General features: G+C 26.5%; 1 protein-coding gene across 1 annotated transcript in view; it reads left to right on the forward strand.

Moving 5' to 3' along the window:
- LOC113374006 (neural-cadherin-like) overlaps positions 1 to 23,470 on the forward strand; it is a 454,794-nt gene that overhangs the window by 61,457 nt on the left and 369,867 nt on the right. The window contains 9 exon segments of the mRNA XM_026614261.1: positions 4,788 to 4,996; positions 5,688 to 5,917; positions 8,608 to 8,824; positions 9,986 to 10,243; positions 10,337 to 10,438; positions 10,503 to 10,668; positions 12,732 to 12,991; positions 14,884 to 15,117; positions 15,177 to 15,368. Coding sequence (XP_026470046.1) covers positions 4,788 to 4,996; positions 5,688 to 5,917; positions 8,608 to 8,824; positions 9,986 to 10,243; positions 10,337 to 10,438; positions 10,503 to 10,668; positions 12,732 to 12,991; positions 14,884 to 15,117; positions 15,177 to 15,368 — 1,868 coding nt within the window.

The raw sequence follows: 23,470 nt of genomic DNA on the forward strand, positions 1-23,470 counted from the left end.
ATATCTTGAAGCTCTCATCTTCAATTTGAGAATCGTGACTGCCAATGAGAGAGATCGTGACTTAACAATAAATAATCCCATACATATACATATATACATATATATACATACATAGATATATGCACACATATCTTGTCTTTGATTGCTATAAATTTCATTAAAGTAATTCTATTAATTTATTAGATATTTGATGAAAACGCAACAAAATGCAGAAAAATGTACTGGGGGGAAATTATATAATTTCAGCAATTTTTTGATGTGTAAAATGTTATACGTTAATTTTTTAATTTACTTACGTATATAAAGTTATTTTTAAAAATACTGTAAGTGGTATAGAAACTAGGTATAAGTGGTATTTTGGCTATGAACTTCCCGATTAATGTTAAAGATCGATTTAATCAATGAGAAGTGTTAGTTAAATTTTTAACTGTTCATCTCGAAAATAATGTGTATGGTATTGCAGCTCGAAAAAATACTATATATATATATATATATATATATATAATTACATTTCTCAAAATTACTAGTATTTAGCCTTTCACGACTATATAATTTTTTTCAAAAAAAAATCCCCAAGGGCCTGAATTCGTTTCCGAAGCGTGGGAGACGCCAATTATTATTTTGCGTCTTGAACTTTTAACATTCCGTTCTTATTCTTCTTGGTATGGATATATTATATAGTATGATTCACATTTCTTCATCTTCATCTTCATCATCATCATCGTACATGATTCCAAGTGGAATCTAATTGCTTAAGAAAAGTAGCGGGCGGGAAAAAATAAAAACACGTGGAAAAAATAAAAACACGAATCAAACAACGTATGAAAAATATGTATAGAATCTTGTAAGACATTTAATAAACAAAGGAAAATTTTTGAGGAATATTTTTCCATACGTTTTGACATACAGGATTTTATATTTGTATATATTTATATAAATCTTCTGCACGTGTGTTGTCACTAAACTGCTCTTAAACGACTTGTCGAATTTCTATAAATTATTTTGGAGTGTATCAATGCATATACAATATTGGTAAAGAACTAAAAAAATATAACAATAACGAAGAAAAAATGGGTAAAAAGCAATTTAGAACTTATTGTTCCCAAACTCTTAGTATGTTAAAAATTCAAGTAATAATATAAATAATAAATTACTTTCATCTTTACAGTCTCTAAAGCCTAACAAATTTATTTGAAATTTATTTATTTATTCATTTATATATTTTATTATTTGTATTTGAATGACAAAGATATTTGTTAAATTATAAGTAAAAAATATATAGTAGTAACTAAGACTAAATTATTGAATAATATTAAAATATATTCATTTTTACAAATAAATTTGCATAAATGTTAATTACTATTTATATATAATACTAATAATAGTTAAATTCTTTGTTCGTAAATTGTCATGTCAGTATTATTATTTACAAAAAAGTCAAAATTTAATTAAATTGATTTTACAATACAGTATTAGAAAATAGTATATATTATTTATTTTTAAACAAATTTCCCATATGTATCATTTATTTTAGAACAACATTTTAAAAGTTAGAAGATATATTAGGTTGTCAAATATCTCCCTTCCGCTTTTTTGCTATTGGTTTATAATACAAAAAGGCGGAAGGGAGATATTTGACAACCTAATATAATAAATAAATGCATGGCGATTATAAGTTATTTGATTTTGTACAAATTCTTTAAACACTTCACTTATTTTAAACCAATGATATAAAAGTTACAAGAGATATACTAAATGAATGCAAGGCAAAATGCCACTTACACATAGTGTATGATATTTAATTTACATTATTAAAAAATACAAAAATTCTAAGCAACGTCATAATTTTTTTTGGAAATAAATTTTATTCATCATCAGTATCATTTATTATCATTACTACCATTATAATTATTATCAATATTATCATTACCATCTTAATTATTTTTATTATCATTAATATCTTGACTACTCTTATTATTTATTATTTTTATTATTATTATTAAATTTTCAATATATTAAACTGTAGTGAAACTAATTTTAATATATCACACAGACGAAAGCAATTAATTAATTTGGTACGAGTTGTCTTAATTAGTCTTTGGAGTCGTAAACTCTTAATATGGTAAAGCATTGATGGCCAAAGCTCTTCTGCAATTTATTAATATGCAAATATACACTGATATATATATATATATATATATATATATATATATATATATATATAATAGAACTGGCGATATTCTAATTGGAATCACTTTTGTCGAGTGGCTCTGTTAAACTTCTTGATTAAATTTCGAGGACTGATTTGCATCTGAATATTAACTCGTACTTTTGAATTGGATGTATATATATATATATATATATATATATTTAGGTCAAAGTTCTGTACCACCACTTACAACAAATATTTAATTAACTATATTAGTTTCATGAAATCACCAAGAAATCGAAAAACAAACAAAAATGATTTTTAAATTATTGTAAATATTTTTGACGTTATGGAACAAGGTATTTAGCATCATCATATTTTATTCTAAGTGTAATATGCTAGAGATAACTTTAATTTATTCGAAAATACCAAATTTTTTTACACAAATAAAACAATCATATAAGAACAATGTGTAATCCAAGAAGACAGACTGACTGAAAAAATTATTTTGCACTATTAATACATTTTTATTTATTCAAAAGCTGAAGAGTTTAAAATGATGTAATAATTAAATATTATTTATTTCTACTTCAAATTTTATTTCAACATATTTTTAGCGTAGAGTTCAATGCAATTATTTTAGTGCAGTTGTTGGAATTGTTTTTCTTTTTCATCAAAACGGATATGAATGAATGGCTATATTTGAAACGGCTTTTGTGTTTATATTCCAGATATATATATATATATATATATATATATTATATATATAAATGTATATATTTATATATAAAGCAGGGCTCTGTACAATTGTTTACGCTTTATTTCCGTTATTTGCCTGAACAGTTGTTTGAGATGAGTTATTGAAAATAACTCTTGGAAAAAATACTCCTGAAATACATGCAGCAAAATGTATATAATACATATATATATATATATATATATATATATATGTATATATATATATATATATATATATATATATATATATTTGTATGAATATTGTTTCTCATTTTGACCAAACGTACTATTTCTAGCAAATTACTGACAATTAGGCAGATTTTGCTAAAAGCTCTTTTAACATTTAAGAAATGGGTCTGAAATAAATGATATATTTAAGGAAAATTCAAAGTTAAGTGGTATTTATTATTATTTATCCATGTGTTAAATAGTAATGAAAATGTATTACTTTGAATGTACTTCCATCAAATATTTTGTACTTCCAGTTTTGCTTCAATTGTTTTGTCTTAGATTTTTTTATTTTTATTAAACATATTTTAATGATAATATATTAACATTATTTTAATGAAGTTTACTTAGTTTTATAAAATAAAGTAGAGCTTTTTCATTAGTTTTATATTAGTTGATATTGATTAAGAACAATTTTGAAAATGACTTACTAAATTTAATTATTTTTAACGATTATTTAATAATGATCTTAACAATTACTCCGTCATTTATTAATATAATTTTTAAGTACTTCTCGAGCTGCTCTGTGAGCTATATAATAAATTAAATAAATAATAATAAATATATAAATTAATAATGTATAATATTTTCTTTTCATATAATTTGTTACAGTACACTTGGTACACTTTAAATCGATATTTTAATATATAAATCAGTTTTTGTGTATTTGTTTACTATATCTCTTGTAACTTTTATAACGTTGGTCTAAAGTATTATTATAATGCTCTACAGCAACTCGATATACTTTGCTCTACAGCAACGCTCTTCAAAGTAAACAAAAAACTTAATTACAATCAGGAAATGCTACAATTATTTGGTATATCTCTTGTAACTTTTAAATCGATCTAAATTAAATAGTACATTTACAAAATTTGTAGAGTATTAAATTACGCATAATATTTTTTAACACTTCAAAAATCTACAGCAACTCGGTGTACTTTAAAACTTTGTTCAAAAGCATAATTGACAATTTGAATCAAAGTTTCTTTTGTGAATTGGACTGAATGTTTTTTTATGCACTTCATATATTTATTTGCAAGTAGCACTCGCCGATATGCAATATATATATATATATATATATATATATATATATATATAAATACAAAAAATAGGTCTGTCTACAAATATAATTAAAATAAAAAAGCCTGACATGCAGCAAACATTAAGACATATATTTTTGCTTCAGCTAGACACAACACAATATATATATATATATATATATATATATATATATATATATATATATATATATTAGCTACAAGATCGCGATAAAAACAAAAATCAAAAACTTCATAATGTCATGTTTTTTATTTGTATTATAACTTTATGAATAATTTTACATCATATCATGCTCATATGATTTTTTATGATGGATTGATCGTTTTTTTGCGTGACAAGTTTTATTTTGTGACATTTCTCGAAAATATAAAAATGTAATATATACACACACTATATGTATACATACATACATACATATATATATATATATATATATATATATATATATACGAGATATATACTAAATATTATATAAATATTTATATTGATACCAATATTTATTTGCACGCTTTTCGTCCTGATTTAGGATTGAGATGTAAGTACTCCGAAAAAATACTAATTTTTATAAATATATATTTTACCCTGATATTAAATTTAATTTTTTTTCCTCCAGATACGGACAACCAGAGAGTCATAGTCCACGTCAGGGATGTAAATGACGAGCCGCCTTATTTTATAAATCGGCCCTTACCAATGCAAGCTGTAGTACAACTAAATGCACCCCCAAATACACCAGTTTTTACCCTCCAAGCCAGAGATCCTGACACTGACCACAATATTCACTATTTTATAGTCAGAGACAGAACTGGGGGTAGATTTGAGGTAAGAAAAAATGCCTGGTAGTAATAATGGTTTGACTCAAAAATGGGATATAATGGTATGGTTTCAATGAGGTTTAGGAGTACACATGGTTGTCTAAGGTCATTTTGGTACTAGACAAACTTTTTACTCATTCAATTCCACACAAATTTGCTTAACATTTCATATACCCAACACAAACCGTTTACAAGTTACATCAACTCAACCAAAAAAAAGTCCTTTACCCTCATGAGTATTTTTCCTCCCAAGTTTATGAAATATCAGGAGTCGTCGATATAATGGTTTTGACTTCAATAGCGTTTAGGAGTACACACAATTGTCTAAGGTCATTTTGATCTTAGACAAACTTTTTACTTATTCAATCCCACACAAATTTCTCAAACATTCCATATACCTAACACCAACTAATTATTAGTTACATCAACTCAACCAAAAAAAAGTCCTTTACCCTCATGAGTCTTTTTCCTCCCAAGTTGATGAAATATCAGGAGTCGTCGATATAATGGTTTGACTTCAATGGGGTTTAGGAGTACACAGAGTCGTCCTAGCGACTTTTGATACTAGACAAACTTTTTACTCATTCAATCCCACACAAATTTTCTTAACATTACATATACCTACCACTAACTAATTACTAGTTACATCAACTCAACCTAAAAAAAGTCCTTTACCCTCATGAGTCCTTTTACACCAGGTTGATGAAAGATCAGGCGTCGTCCGAAGTAGGGGTACAGATGCCTTCCAACTGGACATGGAATATGTTTTGTATGTAAAAGCTGAAGATCAAAATGGTAGAGTCGATGACAAGAGGTTTCAAGCTACTCCTGAGGAAAGATTGAGCATCGTTGGAGGCAAACGCGCGCCACAGTTTTACATGCCGAGCTATGAAGCTGAGATTCCTGAAAACCAGAAAAAGGACTCTGAGTAAGTAGAAATGAATGTGCTGTAAGTTTTTGATTATTTTAAATATGTTTGTGGCATGTTTTGATGATTTTTAGATTATAGTTTTAGCTTTCGATTGGTGAAAAAATGTTTGAAATCGGTTTGTTGGTTTTTGAGATATTTGGGGTACTAGGATAAAATGCTTAGTTTTTGAACATCTACGTTTAGGCGTTCATATTTACCAAAATTTTTATTTTACGATTTTGAACTATACTGATCATTTTAAGAGTATACTTCTATAATTTCAGCAAAATTTACTATTTTGAATTTGATCTATTAGTTTTCAACTTATACAACAATTTGTATGCACACAACATTTTGCAAGGTTTCAAAAATATTAGGGATGTGATCTAGAATTGCTGTATATAATTTTTTATAGTGTTAGCATATTAGCATAAAATGTACACTATAGTATCGTGTATTGAACAGTATATTTATTAATTAAATCGAACTATTATTTTTAAAATTTTATTTATTTTGCAAAGTCTTGGCTTTCGATTGATGTAAAAATTTTTGAAATCCCTTTGTTAGTTTTTGAAATGTTTGGGGTGTTAGGATAAAAGCACATTTTTTAGACACGTAAGTTTGATGGTTCATATTTTTCAAAATTTTTAGTGTGCGTTTTTGGGCTATTCAGATTATTTTTAGAGCATACTTTTAGTTTTGCAGCAAAATTTACAATTTTGAATTTTGTGCATTAGTTCTTGACTTATACAACAATTTCTACACACACCACATTTTGCAAACTGTCTACAATGCCAAGGATGTGATTTAAAATTGTTGTGTATATTTTTTATAGTATTAGCTTAATTTTGGGCTATGGTGTATCAAATTAGCTATGCAACTACATATAAATTATGAAAATCAAAATATCCATTATAAAGATACAAAATAGTTTATGGCACCCTATATGGAATTTCACCAATATGCACTACTTTATATTTAGCACTAACATAAACTTTGATTATCTACAGCTTTTAAACTATAATAGCTACAATAATACAATATTAGCATAAAATGTACACTATAGTATCGTGTATGTAACAATATAACTATTATTAAAATCGAACTATTGATTTCTATGTTTCGATTTTTTTTGCAAATGCGTTTCATCCCAAATTGTTTTGCAAATCGTCTATAATATCAGGGATGTGATCTAAAATTGTTATATTTATATTTATGTAGATTTAGCTTCATTTTTAACTATAGTGTATTGAATTAGCTATTCAACTACATATAAATTATCAAAATCAAATTATGCACTATAAAGATACAAAATAGTTTATGCACCCTATATGGAATTTCACCAATAAATACTACTTTATATACAAGACAAACATCAACTTTGATGAACTACAGCTTCAAAACTATAATAGTTACAATAATATAACATTAGCATAAAATGTACACTATAATATTGTGCATGCAACAATATAACTGTCATTAAAATCGAACTATTGGTTTCAAAGATTCAATTTTTATTGCAAGTGCGTTTCATCCCAAATTGTTTTGCAAATCGTCTATAATATCAGGGATGTGATCTAAAATTGTTATATATAAATTTATATAGCTTTAACATAATTTTGAGCTATAGTGTATTAAATTAGCTATGCAACTACATAAAAATTATCAAAGTTGAAATATGCATTATAAAGATACAAAATAGTTTTTATAGCACCTCATATAGAATTTTTGCCAATACGTACTACTTTATATTCAAGTCTAACATCAACTTTGATGAACTACAGCTTCTAAACTATAATAGTTACAATAATATAATATTAGCATAAAATGTATACTATAGTATCGTGTATACAACAGTATATTTGTTATTAAAATCCAATTATAAATTTTAAAGTTTTTATTTATTTTGCAAATGCGTTTCATCCCAAATTGTTTTTCAAATCGTCTATAATATCAGGGATGTGATCTAAAATTGTTGTATATAAATTTTTTATTCAAAATCAAATTTTGAACTATAGTATATTAAATTAGCAATGCAACTACATATAAATTATCAAAATTAAATTATGCATTATAAAGATACAAAATAATTTATGCACCCTACGTGGAATTTTACCAATATGTACCACTTTATATATTCAGCACTAACATAAACTTTGATGAACTACAGCTTCAAAACTATAATAGCTACAATAATATAATATTAGCATAAAATGTACACTATAGTATCGTGTATACAACAGTATATTTATTATTAAAATCCAACTATTACTTTTGACGATTTTTTATATTTTGCATAGGCGTGACATCTTAAATGGTTTTGTATGAAAAGCAAGTACAAATTTTGGTGAGCTATAGCTCTTAAACTATAGAATTTAAATTTGCATAATGTTAGTACAAAATGTACTATAAAGTCTTATCTTTGCAACAACAGTTTGTTCATCAAAATCCAACAAACCAACTCCAAAATATAATATAATTTACATACACGTTACATCTCTCTGTATGTTTATTCAGTTTACGTATATGCAAATTGCTAACACACATTGTACTTCAAAGAGTTTCCAGGAAGTTTATAAATGATTTCTAAATTTTATAATTTAACTTTCTAACTAATTAGAAAATAATTACACAGAATGGAATTGAAAAAAAACAGCATTTTTGCCGAAAAAATTGGTAAAATCTATATATTTTTTTCTCTTTTTCAGCATCATTTCAGTAAAGGCCAAATCCTTCGCAGATCGCGAAATAAGGTACACCTTGAAGGCCCAAGGCCAAGGTGCAGGTACTTTTAACATTGGGCCTACTTCTGGCATCGTAAAATTGGCCAAAGAATTGGATTTTGAAGACCTAAGACAACCTCATGTTTATTCTTTGGTGGTGACAGCCACTGAAGACTCTGGAGGCTTCTCAACATCTGTCGAGGTAAGAATTTTACGATTTTTAAGTACACCGAGTTGCTGTAGGGCTTTGGGATATTAGACAATATTTTTGATAATTTAATTTTGTACAAATTTGTTGAATATGTTGTTTGGATTCAACGAATGGTTTGGAAGTTACATGAGATATAAGAAAAATTGTACTGCGACGTGATGATTTTGTTTCACTGTTATAAATTGGTGTATAGGAGTGGACAGAGTTGTTATAGGGCATTCTGTTGTTAGACAAATTTATACATGGTTTAATTTTAAACAAATTTGCCAAAGGTTTCGTTCAAATTAAATAAATAGTTTAGGATTTATGCACAAAATACGAAACGCGGTTTACTTTTTTTAGATCACTTTGCATCACTTGGTAGATTCTTTGTACTGATAGAGGCAATTTGTTGAGTTCGATGTCGATTTTTAAGAATGAAAACTAATTTTAGATAAATTTGGCCTGAGACAAATTTATAGATGATTTAATTATCTAAATATCTTATGAATATTTTATTACTCTGTATTAAAAAGTTTATAAATTATCCTATAAATAATGCAACGATGCTCCATATAACTCCATATATCATTTTTGTTATTGCTCTTAATGTTGTTCAATATCGAATTCAATATCGATTTTCGAGTATAAAAAGTAGTTGTAAGTAATTTTGATCTTTAGAAAACTTGTAGATAATTTACATATTTAAAAATACTGTAAATATTTTATTAAGTTATCTTCACTAGTTTAAGAGTTATACCTAAAATACTAAAAGAATGAAAAATTACATGAGATTTAACTTAAATTGTACTTCGACACGATGATTTTGTTTCACGACTGAGTCGTTTCAAGTAGACTGAGTTGTTGTAGGGCATTTTGTGGTTAAACAAATTTATGCATTATTCAATTTTAAACAAATTTGCTGAAGGTTCCATCAAATTTAAACAAATAGTTTATGATTTATGCACAAAATACAAAACAAATGTTCTTGGTTCACTTTTTTTTACTAACAAAATGCCAATTTTAAAGCATTCTAAGTTGCTGCAAAGTGTTGGCATATAAGAAAACATTACAGATAATTCAATTCTTCACCAATCTCCCGAATATTTCTTGTACTTCAAATGAACCGTTCAAAAGTTACAAGCATCTTTCTAACCCAATATCTTTTTTCAGCTGACCATTAGGGTAACAGATGTGAATGACAATGCCCCTAAATTCGAGTTGCCAGATTATCAAGCCCATAATGTCGATGAAGATATTCCTTTAGGCACATCTGTCCTAAAAGTAAAAGCTGCTGATGCTGATTCAGGAGCAAATGCTGAAGTCGAATATTTGGTTTCTGATGAACATTTTTCTGTGGACGCCGGAGGAGTCATTACTAATAATAAACAGTTGGATGCTGATAATAATAATGCTTATTACGAGTTCCAGGTAAGGGAAAGGACTAGTACAAAATTTTAACAAAAACTGACAATTGTTTTTTTCATGAACTTTGGCAACATCCGACAATTGTTTTTTTTCTAGGTGACTGCCCAAGATAAAGGTGAACCTGCCAAAACTGGTACAGCAACTGTTCGTGTTTACACCAAGAATAAAAACGATGAGGAACCTAAGTTTTCTCAACAGGTAAATAAACATTTTTGTTGTACTTAATCTTTAATTTGTGGTCTTTATTTTTACCAATTTGTAGGTTTATACCCCAAATGTGGACGAAAATGCTGGTCCAAATACTTTGGTAACTACAGTAGTAGCCAGTGACAAAGATGGTGACAATGTTCGATTTGGTTTTGTTGGAGGTGGAACCAGTTCTGGCCAATTTGTCATTGAAGACATTACTGGTGTCATCAGATTACATGGTAAGTAACAAACTAGTGGTGTATGGCGTTGAGCCTTAAGGGAAATTGCTTGAACTTCCTGTACCGTAATGAAATAGTCGAAAAATTTCAAACGTTTTCAAATACTCGTTATACATACAAGACAATACATTTATTTCAAGATTTAATTTAAGTAGAATACTGCAATTTTAGTATATCATTCTTCAATGTATATATTAAATTATTAAATACAAAAATTTATATATTTTTATACAAAAATTATGAGAAATTATCAAAATGAAACAAAAATGTACTCGTGGTACACACCAGACAATATACTTACATTATAGAAATGATTTACAGTATTTGATTCAACATTTTCTTACAATAAAACGGTTTGCATTAGATTGTTGTAATTTTAGCATATCATTTTTCAATGTATATATAAAAATAATAAATACAAAAAATTAAACGTTTTTGTACAAAAATTACAAGGAATTATAAGAATGAAACAACGATGCACAGCAGACAATATACTTACATAATAGTAAATGATTTACAGTATTTGATTCAACATTTTCTTACAATAAAACCGTTTGCATTAGATTGTTGTAATTTTAGCATATCATTCTTCAATGTATATATGAAAATAATAAATACAAAAAATTAAATATTTTTATACAAAAATTACAAGAAATTATATAAATGAAACAAAGATGCACAGCAGACAATATACTTACATAATAGTAATGATTTACAGTATTTGATTCAACATTTTCTTACAATAAAACCGTTTGCAGTCGATTGTTGTAATTTTCATTCTTCAGAGTATATATAAAAATAATAAATGCAAAAAAATAAACGTTTTTATACAAAAATTACAAGGAATTATAAAAATGAAACAAACAGATGCACAGCAGACAATATACTTACGTAATAAAAATGATTTACAGTATTTGATTCAACTTTTTTTACAATAAAAACGTTAGCAATAGAATACTGCAATTTTAGTATGTTATTCTTCAGACTACATATAAAAATATTAAATGCAAAAAATTACACGCTTTTATACAAATTTTACGAGAATCGAATAAAAATTAGATAAGATTGTCTAAAACTTTTACAGGTTGCTTAAATTCAAAAAATCAAACTAAAAAAATCTAGCATTTATATGGAACCAATAGGCAAATCGATTTTGCTACAAAAATTGCATTTTTTGTAATAACTAATAAATTTTCTATACTTTTATTTTTTTATTTGAGTCTTCCTAAAGTTTCCTTTATTCAATCATATTGTCCATCACGTCTTTAAATCCAAAATTGCCATTTTTAAATTAAGTTAATATTACAAATACTGTAACTTTTATTACTTTTGCTATCTTGTTATATCTGAGCAAATCAAATTAACAATCGTCATTTTATTTCGAATTCAATTTCAAAAAAATAGTTGCCTAATTTACACAAAATTGAAAAAGTGCTCCTATAGTCACAGTCTAAACGCACTTGCAAACAATTTTGTGCAACATTTTCACTTATATTATGCTTAGCTTGGCGACATTTTCACATTTTTCAATAGTAATCACAAAATTTGCAGTTTTCACAAAATAGTTATCACAATTGAAAAATGTGAAAATGCCGCCAACATAAGCACAGTATAAGTGAAAATGTCGCACAGAATTATTTGCAAATGCGAATATAGACTGTGACTATACGGGAGCACTTTTTTAATTTTGTGTAAATTAGGCAACTATTTTTTTTTTTGAAATTGGATTCGAAATGAAATGACGATCGTTAATGTTCTGGAGATAAATTGATTTATTTATGATATACATTTGATTTGCTCAGATATAACATACAAGATAGCAAGAATAATGAAAGTTACAGTATTTGTAATAATATATTTGAAAACGTTTAAAATTTCTCGAATATTTCTTTACGGTACGAGAAGTTCCAACAATTTGCCTTAAGGCACGATGCCATACACCTTCAAAACGTCGAGAAATGCAAAAATTTTCACTTTTGATTTTCGGCCCATTACTATAACTACCCTACGGGAAGTAATAACAGTGCAATGAAGCCCTGGATAATTAATCTTTTATCCTCTAGGTAAGGCAATTTCTCTGGATCGTGACAAGTACGAACTAAATGTGACAGCAATGGACGATGGTGCTTGTTGTGCCAATGGTGAAAGAACAGTTCATACTTCAACAGCAGTTGTTGTTGTTTTCATCACCGATGTCAACGACAACAAACCAGTTTTCCGAGACTGTGCAACTTATTACCCAAAAGTTGAAGAAGGTGCTCCAAATGGTAGCCCTGTCATCAAAGTGCATGCTACTGACGAAGACAAAGGAGTCAATGGACAGGTATTCAATTTTTTAAATTACATAATAAGTAATACATCATAAACTGATATTCAGATAATTTAATTTATAAAAAATTTCATAGCCAAGAGTAAAAACAGAAGTCAAAGTTTTCCCAAGATTCTGCGTGTGCACGTTAACCTAAAACGACGCGTCGATCTAGGTTGCGTGCACTTTTAGGCAAAAACTAGCGCCTAACTGTATTTATTAGGAAAACAATATACAATATGAAGTCAAATAGTAAAATATGACTTATAGTACTATTATAAATATTTTATAAATAAATTGAGTACAAGGCTATGTTTATATTACATATATTGCAAATTGCAAACTTGGACATACTGTAGCGAGTTCAAACCTAATTTATTTGAATTTTTTGTATAGGAGTATTTGTTATTAATTATAGGAATATGTAGTAAATTACATTTAGTTCCTGCTAAACAAATGAAAATAGAGTGCTAGGTACAAAGTTTTTGAGTTATTCAAAGAAATGTAGAAAAATGTCCTGAATTTTCTATTGCATTTAACAAGATATCGATTTCAACGTCATTTCATTCAACAATTTTATATCGGATTGTATATTAGGTTCTTTTATGTGAGTTTTGTTTCAAGAGCTTCTCAAAATATTAAGATTTTTTTATTATTTAATTTTCTTTATTAAAAATGTTATATATACCTACTTTTTTAATTTATTTTATGTATACTAGTATATATTGTAATAATAATATTAAAAGAAAACAAAGATTTAACAAAATTGAGTATCGGCGTTCTAGTACAAGAAATTATTATTTTTTGAAAAGCTCCTCAAGTCGTAAAATTTGTTGAAAGATGTTGAAATTTTAATGTCATTTTTCAATATATTATATTAATACTAAAAATACAAAACATATATGTCGTTTAAGAAAATATTAAAAAAAAATACCTCATTAAAATGTGCATCGGCGTTTAATTATTCTATATAATAATAAACAATTATAAATTACCCTTTGTTTGAAGAGCTCCACAGGCTAAACAAGTTGTTGTAAGGCTTTGAAATTTTAATATGTTATTTTTTAGTATATTATATGAATATTAAAATTAAAAGTAATATATGTTGTCTTGGAAAAATCAATTAAAAAAAATATTTTACTAAAATGTGCATCAGAGCCCTATTAACATGTATTTAATTTTGTTTAAAGTTTTCGTACTTATTTGAAGAGCATCGAGATACATCAAATGGCTTTTAAATTTCTGAAATCAGTCTTTCATCAACATCGATAAAAGGTCCAATTTTGACAAATACCAAAAAAACTATACTAATTTTTGCAAACTTTGACGAATTTTTAAAATTAAACTACTTGTCGTAGGGCCGTAATATTTAAGTATGATTTAGAAGACTATAGTATCTACCATGAAAAAAATAATAATAAAAATCGCCGAAAAAAATTTTTGACACTTTATTATAAGAAAACCGCTCGGCCAATCTCTACCAAAAACTAATCAGTACGATTCCCAATCAATATCTTTCGAATGGTTTTTGAATTTTCAGAATAGATTCAGAATTGCGGGCTAAAACGTGAACAAAAAAATTTTCATCGTTCTGCTATTTATAAAGAATCGGCTTGGCTGATCGTCGCACAAAACTGACAAACAATAGTCCTCGTTTAGATACATCGAATGGCTTTTAAATTTCTGAAATCGGTCCAGTCGCTTTTGAGAAAACGACGATTTACGGCAAAAAAACAGACATACTTGTTTTTTAAATTTGGTCTCATTCGATTCAGAATGTCTTGAAACGTGCAGGAGAAAACATAAAATTAGCGAATCGGATTTTTTGATAAAAACATAAAGTTCTCCTTCGGGAAGTTAATTATGTGTGTGCAGAGGCCAATAATAAATTTCTGGTTTTCCTCCAGGTTAAATACTCCATAGTGCAACAACCTAACCAAAAAGGTACCAAGTTTACTGTCGACGAAGAAACTGGTGAAGTCTCCACCAACAAAGTCTTCGATCGTGAAGGAGATGATGGTAAATTTGTATCAGTAACTGTCAAAGCTACTGATCAAGGTGAACCTTCTCTGGAAGGCGTTTGTTCTTTCACTGTTGAAATTACTGATGTCAACGACAACCCACCTTTGTTCGACAGACAGGTAAGTAGACAAAATAACCAAAATTTTTGGAACATGTTAGTCAATCTATTTTTTATCAGAAATATGTCGAGAATGTAAAACAAGATGCCTCAATCGGCACCAACATTCTTCGAGTGTCAGCTTCAGACGAAGATGCTGATAACAATGGTGCTATTGTCTACACCTTATCAGCTCCTTATAATCCAGCTGATTTGGAATACTTTGAAATCCAACCTGAAAGTGGATGGATTGTCTTGAGGAAACCTCTTGACGTGAGTATTTTTATTTTTGTCTCGCTTTGGTACTTAAAATTTTGTGTAGAACATTTTTTTGGGGAGCTGGTAATTTGAAGTTTGTGGTAAGGAAATTGTCAAATATTTATGAATATTTTTTGTATTTTGGAGCATTGTATCTGGTATATATATGCTAAATTTGATGTCATTTTTATGAAAACTACAGGAGCAAACTCCATGGGCATTTTGCCCTCGCCACCACCTGCAAGAAGATTTTTTACCATTGTGGTTGATCCAAATTCCAAAAAAGTTAGAAATACTTGAAAATTATATAATCAACATTTGGATAAACCCTTTAGAAAATAGTTGCTGCAAATTTTATCAAATTTGACACATTTGTTTGCAAACTACGTTTGTCACCAGCTGATCAGCACATTATTTTTGACAAAACAAATCCAAAACGCTGCAACTTCTACAATTTTTCTTCAATAGTTTTGAAATTTTAGCAAAAAATTCTCGGTAAAACCTTATATATTTAAACCAAGTTTGAATTCAATTGGCCAAATACTTCAGCTAGAACTCTATTTGGAGCTTTTTACCAACAATTCCAAGATTAGCCATTGTGCTTTTATACCAATGCTGTCATATGATCACAAATTTTTACACGAACCTTTTACAAAACTTTTGTTGCAAATTTGATCAAATTTGATTCATTTGCTTGGGAAATACGTTAATCACCAGCTGATCAGAATACATTTCTAGGCAAAACAGATCCAAAATGGTGCAAATTTTTCAATGTTTCTCTAATAATTTTGAAATTTTAGCAAAAAATTCTCGGTAAAACCTTATATATTTAAACCAAATTTGAGGTCATTTGGACAAAAACTTCAGCCAGAACTCAAATTCGAGTTTTTTTACCATCAATTACACGTAGATCCATCGTGGTTTCAAGACCAATGTATTCGTATTATTACAAATTTGTAGACAAGCTCTTTACAAAACTTTTGTTGCAAATTTGAATAAATTTGACTCGTTGTTTTGAGAAACACGTTGATCACAGTTGACAGAACACCATTTTTAGACAAATTAACTCCAAAACGATGCAACTTCTACAATTTTTCTCCAATGACTTCAGAATTTTAGCAAAAAATTTCTAATACATTGCCAGATCCAGCAAAAATATTTTAAACAAATTTTTAGAAGCGCAACCTATTTTTTTTTATCAACTACATATACCACACCAGCAAAACGTGCAGGTTTACCTTCAAATGGTGATAGACAAATTAGTTTCAAAACGCTGCAACTTCTATGATTTTTCTCCGATGACTTCAAAATTTTAGCAAAATATTGTTGATACATTGCAAAATCCAGCAAAAATATTTTAAGCAAATTTTTATAAGTGCAACCTAACTTTTTTTACCAATTACAAATACCACACTAGTAAAACGTTCAGGTTTACCTTCAAATGGTAATAGACAAATCATGTTCAAAACGCTGCAACTTCTACAATTTTTCTCCAATGGCTTTGAAGTTTTAGCAAAATATTTCTGATACATTGCAAAATCCAGCAAAAATATTTTAAGCAAATTTTTATAAGTGTAACCAAATTTTTTTTACCAACTGCACTCACCATATTAGCAAAACGTGCAGGTTGGCCTTCAACTAGTGATTATTGGGGATGTATTTATTAAATTTGAAATGTTTTAACAAATATTGTTAGCTGTAGGCCTTGTTCAACATATTTTAGCTACAAACTTCAAAATATCAGCTCGTGTATTTGTATAATCTAAGTAAACAACTTGGGGCCACATTTAATTTTTACTATTTTAAGCCAAAATGTGTCTTCAAATTGTGTTTTTACTTTTAATACTGTACTAACTTTTTATATACTTAGGTAAACTGCTTATAAATCCTTAATTATAACAAATTGGTCCCTCTAAATTGATCCTAACTAACTCTATGTCTAGTTTAAGCTATTATATATTGATAAAACTGACTTTTGATGGTTATTTCAGCATATTTTCATTATGCTTATTTATTCATGGTTTCTTTAAGCACAATTATTGAGATTTTTGGTTGCAATTAGGTAAAAAAATGGACTAATGAATAATTATATTGTTGTTATCAAAATTTATGGAAAAATGTATGTATATGACTTTTTCATGATTCTCTAATTTGATGTTTTTTTTGCAGAGCACCAATTTTTGTGTTTTAACAAATGCATAAGATGCGATTTTAGCGATTTTTGGTAATAGATTGTAAAAAAATATAATATGATATTTTGCCTTAGTAACTTTGACCAATAAATTTGGATTTTATAGCAATAATTGCTGCAATAGCTTTTGTGGTTGATTCAATATTGCATTTATAAGATCAACTTTTAGACAAATCCTGCAGAAATTTTTTGTTGCAAATTTTCTCAAAAATGACACATTTGTTTTAACAATATGTTAATCAACAATTGATCAGAATAGAAATTTTGGACAAGAGAAATTCTAAATGCTAAAACTTATAGTATATATAAGTTCAAATATTTAAATTTTTGAACCAAAATTTGCATATTGGTGCACTAAAATTTCAATTTTCTCTCATATCTTGCAAAAAAATGATTTTAAGACTAGAAATATAGTATCTCATGTATATAAGATAATATTTTAAGAACCATAAGTCAACTAGGTTCAGATATTCCAATTTTAGCCAAAAAAGTGAAAAAATTACAAATTGGTGCACCAATTTTTTTTGTTTTTTCTCCTATTTCTAGACAATATTGAATTTAAGCCTAGAAATATAAATATTTTAAAAACATAATTTCCATAAGTTTATGTATTACAGTTTCAGTCAAAAAATTGAAAAAATTGTAAATTGGTGCACCAAAATTTCAATTTTCTCTTGTACTCTTGCAAAATAATGAAATTAAACTCAGAAATAATGAATCTTAGGTACAAACTTTGAAAATATACTCAATAATGCATCTTGAATTTTGTAATTCAGCCAAAAAAATTTAGAAGAATTTTGGACCCAAAAAATTGGTCACCAATTTTAATCAAGACCTCAAACTTTATAATTTATATAAAAATTGGTCATTTTTAATAATTTTTATTGAAAACAATGCACACCAAAAAATAAATAAACTCTTTTCTTTTACATCCACCAATTTTTTTAACCAATTTTTAAAAATACGATCCAAAATAATTTTTTTTCATATACCAAGACAATATTTAATTTAAGCCTAAAAATATAAAATCTCATGTATATAAGATAATATTTCAAAAATCCCCATAAGTTTAGATATTCCAATTTTAATTAAAAAATACTAAAAATTGCAAATTGGTGCACCAAAAATTCAATTTGCTCTCGTACTCCTGCAAAATAATTAATTTAAGTCCAGAAATATTAAATCTTAGGTACCAAAAATTACAGAATTTGAAAATATACTTAATAATGCATTTTATAATTTGTAATTAAAATTTTGGATCCAAAAAATTGATCACCAATTTTAATAAAGACCTCAAACCTAATGATTTATATAAAAATTGGTCGTTTTTAATAATTTTTTCTAAGAACACTGCACGCCCAAAAATTAAAAACTATATTCCTACACATCCACCAAATCTTGGTGAATCCAAAAACACCGATTTTGCCACCAATTTTTATTTAACCAATTTTTAAAAATACGATTTATCCAAAAATCTGCTTTTTTATAATCGCATAATATGCATTTGTTATATTGTATATTGAACGAATGATTTCCATTTGTACGGCACCAGTTATTGAAAAAAAAATAAAAAAAAAATGATGGAACCAAAATATTTTTGATAAATTTTTGAAAATATTTTTGAATTTTTTTTAAAAAAAATGTGGATAATGTGCTTTTTGAAGTCCATATACATGTGTAATAAAATTATGATGCAAAAAGTTTGATTTTGAAACTTGAAGGAAAAATTTGTAATAATATAAATAAATGTTAATTATCAATTCTTTATCATGATCAAGCTTTTTGTGTTCAATTTTTCACCAATTATTTTTGAGGTGAAAATCAAATTTTTAGAATTTTTGTGATGTGATTTTTTGCAAAACACAGATCCCAAAAATTCCCCAAAACGTCGCAACTTTGAAATATATTTTAAAAACCAAAAAAATTAACCAATTTTCTAACATGCTGCTTTATACGAGGAGATCACCAGCCAAAGATGGTCCAGAAATTTTTTGAGTCGCCAAAATAGTCTCCAAAAAATGCAAATTTTGTTAAAACTGAAATTTAATTGTTGTTTTTTTATTTTAATGCTGATCGAGGACTTTTTGGTGCAACATCTGGACCAAAGTCTGGACCAATTTTTTGTTTATTTATATTTTTGCACAGACTAAACACGAATTAAATATACATAAAAATTTATGTTTATATATAAATTTATATTTATATTTTCTTTGGTGTTTATTCTGTGCAACACCAAATTTTTGAGCCAAAAAAAAAATTGCAGACATATTTTGTCGGCAGATTGTTATGACCAAGGTATTTTTGAGTGTCTAAAAAAATTTGACAAAAGGATTTACAAACCAAAAAAACGGGCAAGTAATTTTTTTTAAATTTAGACGATGGAAAATATTTATGAAAAAAATGTTGACTGACTACCAGGACTTGCAACAATTTTTTTTTACCAATATTGTACAAGGATAAAAAATAATTTTTATCTTGTGAACAATATTACCAAGACGACTTGAGACATGTTCAATATTTTTTTTTGATTTTTTATCGATTTTTTGGTTTTCTGAAAATTTTGTTTGAATTTTTGAATATTTTGTTTGAAGGAACAACCGAGATTTTTTTTTTGAACCCGAAATGAAAAACAACTTGCATGCGTGTTAAGTTCCAATTTTTTATTTACCTACCTTAAATTACATTTTTTTTTCAAATTTTATTTTGTGTATATAAAAGTCTGTACATATATAAAATTTGCAAAATTTGCCAAAAACAAAAAGCAAATGGCTTGGAAATTTGATGCTTTTTTTTCAAATTATACAAAAAATATGTACTTGTGTTTTGTTTTGATTTCAAAATGCACCTTTTAAAATATTTTTAGTTTTCAAAAATAGTTTTAAGGTTCGATAAATTTGGGCGGGGCTTTTTTCTAGTCTCAAACTTGTTAAATTTTGAGACTTTGGGGCCACAATTAAAAAAAAAATCCTGGAGTACATCCACTGACGTAAAAGACCTGACTGAACACTAAATTGGATACTGTTTTGTTTTACGTTTATTATTTATTTATAAATATTTTTTTATGTTTGTTTTTATTTTTTCTTAAGCCTCGCCCAAACAGAAGAATCCCGAAAGAAGGGACTTAGGACTTTTTTCAAAAATGTTTAGAAAATTTCTTGAGTTTTTAAATGTGGTGATGATTTTATTACGTTTGATTTTCGAATCCTTGCCATGTGTATAAATCCTTGATATAATTAAATTATAATTATTTTTTATGTTTTTTTTATTAAAAATGTTTGAAGAGGTTCTCCATACGAAAAAAATTAATAAAAAAATAAAAATTTAATGTTAGACTAAAAATTAAGTAGTTTACAAATAAATTGTTGGTCCAATGTGTCGAATACAATCTCAAGTTAGTCTTTATAATATAATTGATTTTATTAATATAATTTTATTTTTAATTTATTAAAAATATTCGCGGAAGTTTTGCGTCTATTATTTTCCCATACAGCATCGATATCTCCATATGAGAAAAATTGAGGAAAATTTTATTTTAGTTCCGATTTCAAACTAAAAATTAAATAGTTTACTAGCGAATTATTCGTCTCATATAACGACTAAATTTCAAGTTACTGTTTCTAATATAATTGATTTTATTAATATAATTTTATTTTTAATTTATTAAAAATATTCGTAGAGGTTTTGCGTCTATTATTTTCCCATACAAGCATCGATATCTCCATATGAAGAAAATCAAGGAAAAGTTTATATATTTTAATTTAAATTCGATTTAAATCTAAAAACTGGATAGTTTATTAGAGAATACATTATCAAATAGGTTAATTGGTCTAATGTTAGTAAGAAAATTTTAATTTAGACTTTTGATTTAACAAAAAAAAATATTTTTTTAAAATAATTACTCGATATAATAAATAGTAATAATAAATCGATTCTGAATGAAAAATTTGATAGTGTGTTAGTAATATTTGGAAAAAATAGGATAGTTTGTCTAAAGTCTATAATAAAATTTAAATTTACGTGTTTGATTTTACAAAGTATTTTATAAAAGAATATTCAAAAAACAGAAATCAGTTTTCTGGTTTATTAATATAAATAATATTTATTTAAAAATGAAATTATATGTTATAATATAAATTATTTACTTAATTACATTAATTTGAATGTGATTAATTTAATTAAGTAAATAAATTATATTAATTTTTTTTAATATAATCATTGATATTCTTTATTTATTATTTTTAATATAAAAAATATATATTTAATTTTATGATAATGTCCTTTCCTAGTCCTGCTTTAAAATTTATATCCTGAATCCTGTTTTAATAATTTTGTTTATTTGTATTAAATGTATCTAAAGTGATTTTTTGTAAAAACGCTAATATTAATAAATATTATATTTATATATATATATATATATATATATATATATTTAACATTTTAGATACATTTTGTATTTTAGTTTATTTTAGTATACTAATGTACTAATCACTAACTTTTGCTTTTAATATTTATTTTTATATTTGTATTTTTATTATTTGTTTTAATATTCAAACAATTTTTAAATATAAATATATATATATATATATATATATATATATAAATTATATTTTAAAATTTAAAATAAGCAAAATGCTCTAGTTTATATAGTACACCGAAGTTAATAATTTCACCTTACCAAATTCTGATTTTCATCGCGATTTTTGATTATACAGAGTTGCTGTAGGTACTTATAATATAAGACACTTTTTTAGATAATTCAATTCTTAACAAATTTCTCTAACACATCATTAATACTAAACGAATGGTTTAAAAGTTATGAATTTTTTACCAAAGCGGTGCATTTACGCTAAACAAACTCGTGGATTTTTACTAACTTTTGATTTTCATTGCGATTTTTGAGTATACCGAGTTGCTGTAGATCACTATAATATTAGACACTTTTTTAGATTATTTAATTTTAAATAAATTTTCTATACACATCATTAATACTAAGTGAATGGTTTTAAAGTTATAATTTCTTTACTAAAGTGGTGCATTCGTGCTAAAATTAAACTCGTCACATCATTTATACTAATCGAATGGTTTTAAAGTTTTAAATTATTTAGCAAAGTGGTGCATTTATGCTCGATATAACTCGTGGTTTTCTACTGACTTTTAATTTTCATGGCGATTTCTGAGTATACTGAGTTGGTGTAGGTTACTATGATGTTAGAAAATATTATAAACAATTTAATTTTGGACAAAGTTGCCAAATATTTTATTTACATCAAACTGTTTAAAAGTTATAGGCGATAAACTAAATAAATGCACTATACATATATGGATTGGTGACAAATGGACTTTGCCATATAAATTTTTGTGTTTGAACACAATTTTAAATTAAACCGAGTTGCTTTATGACCTTACAATATTAGACAATAATATAAACATTTTAATTTCACACAAATTTATCTAATATATCATTTAAATTAAACAAAAGGTTCAAAAATTTCAAGCGATATAATAAATGCACCCACTTTTATATTAATCGTTTAAAGTTTGTAGTAAATGAAGCGTACCATATCAATTATTAAATTTTAATGCAATTTTAAAGTATTAAAATTTAAAATTTTAAAGTTTAAAGTTTAACCCGTAGGGCATCATAATATTAGACAATATTATAAGCAATATAATTTTACACAAATTCGTCAAATATAAGGTTGTCAAATATCTCCCTTCCGCCTTTTTGTATTATAAATCAAGAGCAAAAAAGCGGAAGGGAGATATTTGACAACCTAATATATCGTTTATATACGATAAACCGTTTAAAGGTTACAACTAATTTAATAAATAAATGCACAAAGTGTGTTATTACTACAAGGGTGTACTATAAAGAGTGCAGGGGCCAATAACCAAAATTGTTTGAATATTTACACGTATACATATA

The sequence above is a fragment of the Ctenocephalides felis genome, unplaced genomic scaffold (assembly GCF_003426905.1).
Source record: "Ctenocephalides felis isolate EL2017-DRISC unplaced genomic scaffold, ASM342690v1 CF-g0.4_SCAFFOLD_01604, whole genome shotgun sequence".
Lineage (NCBI taxonomy): Eukaryota > Metazoa > Arthropoda > Insecta > Siphonaptera > Pulicidae > Ctenocephalides > Ctenocephalides felis.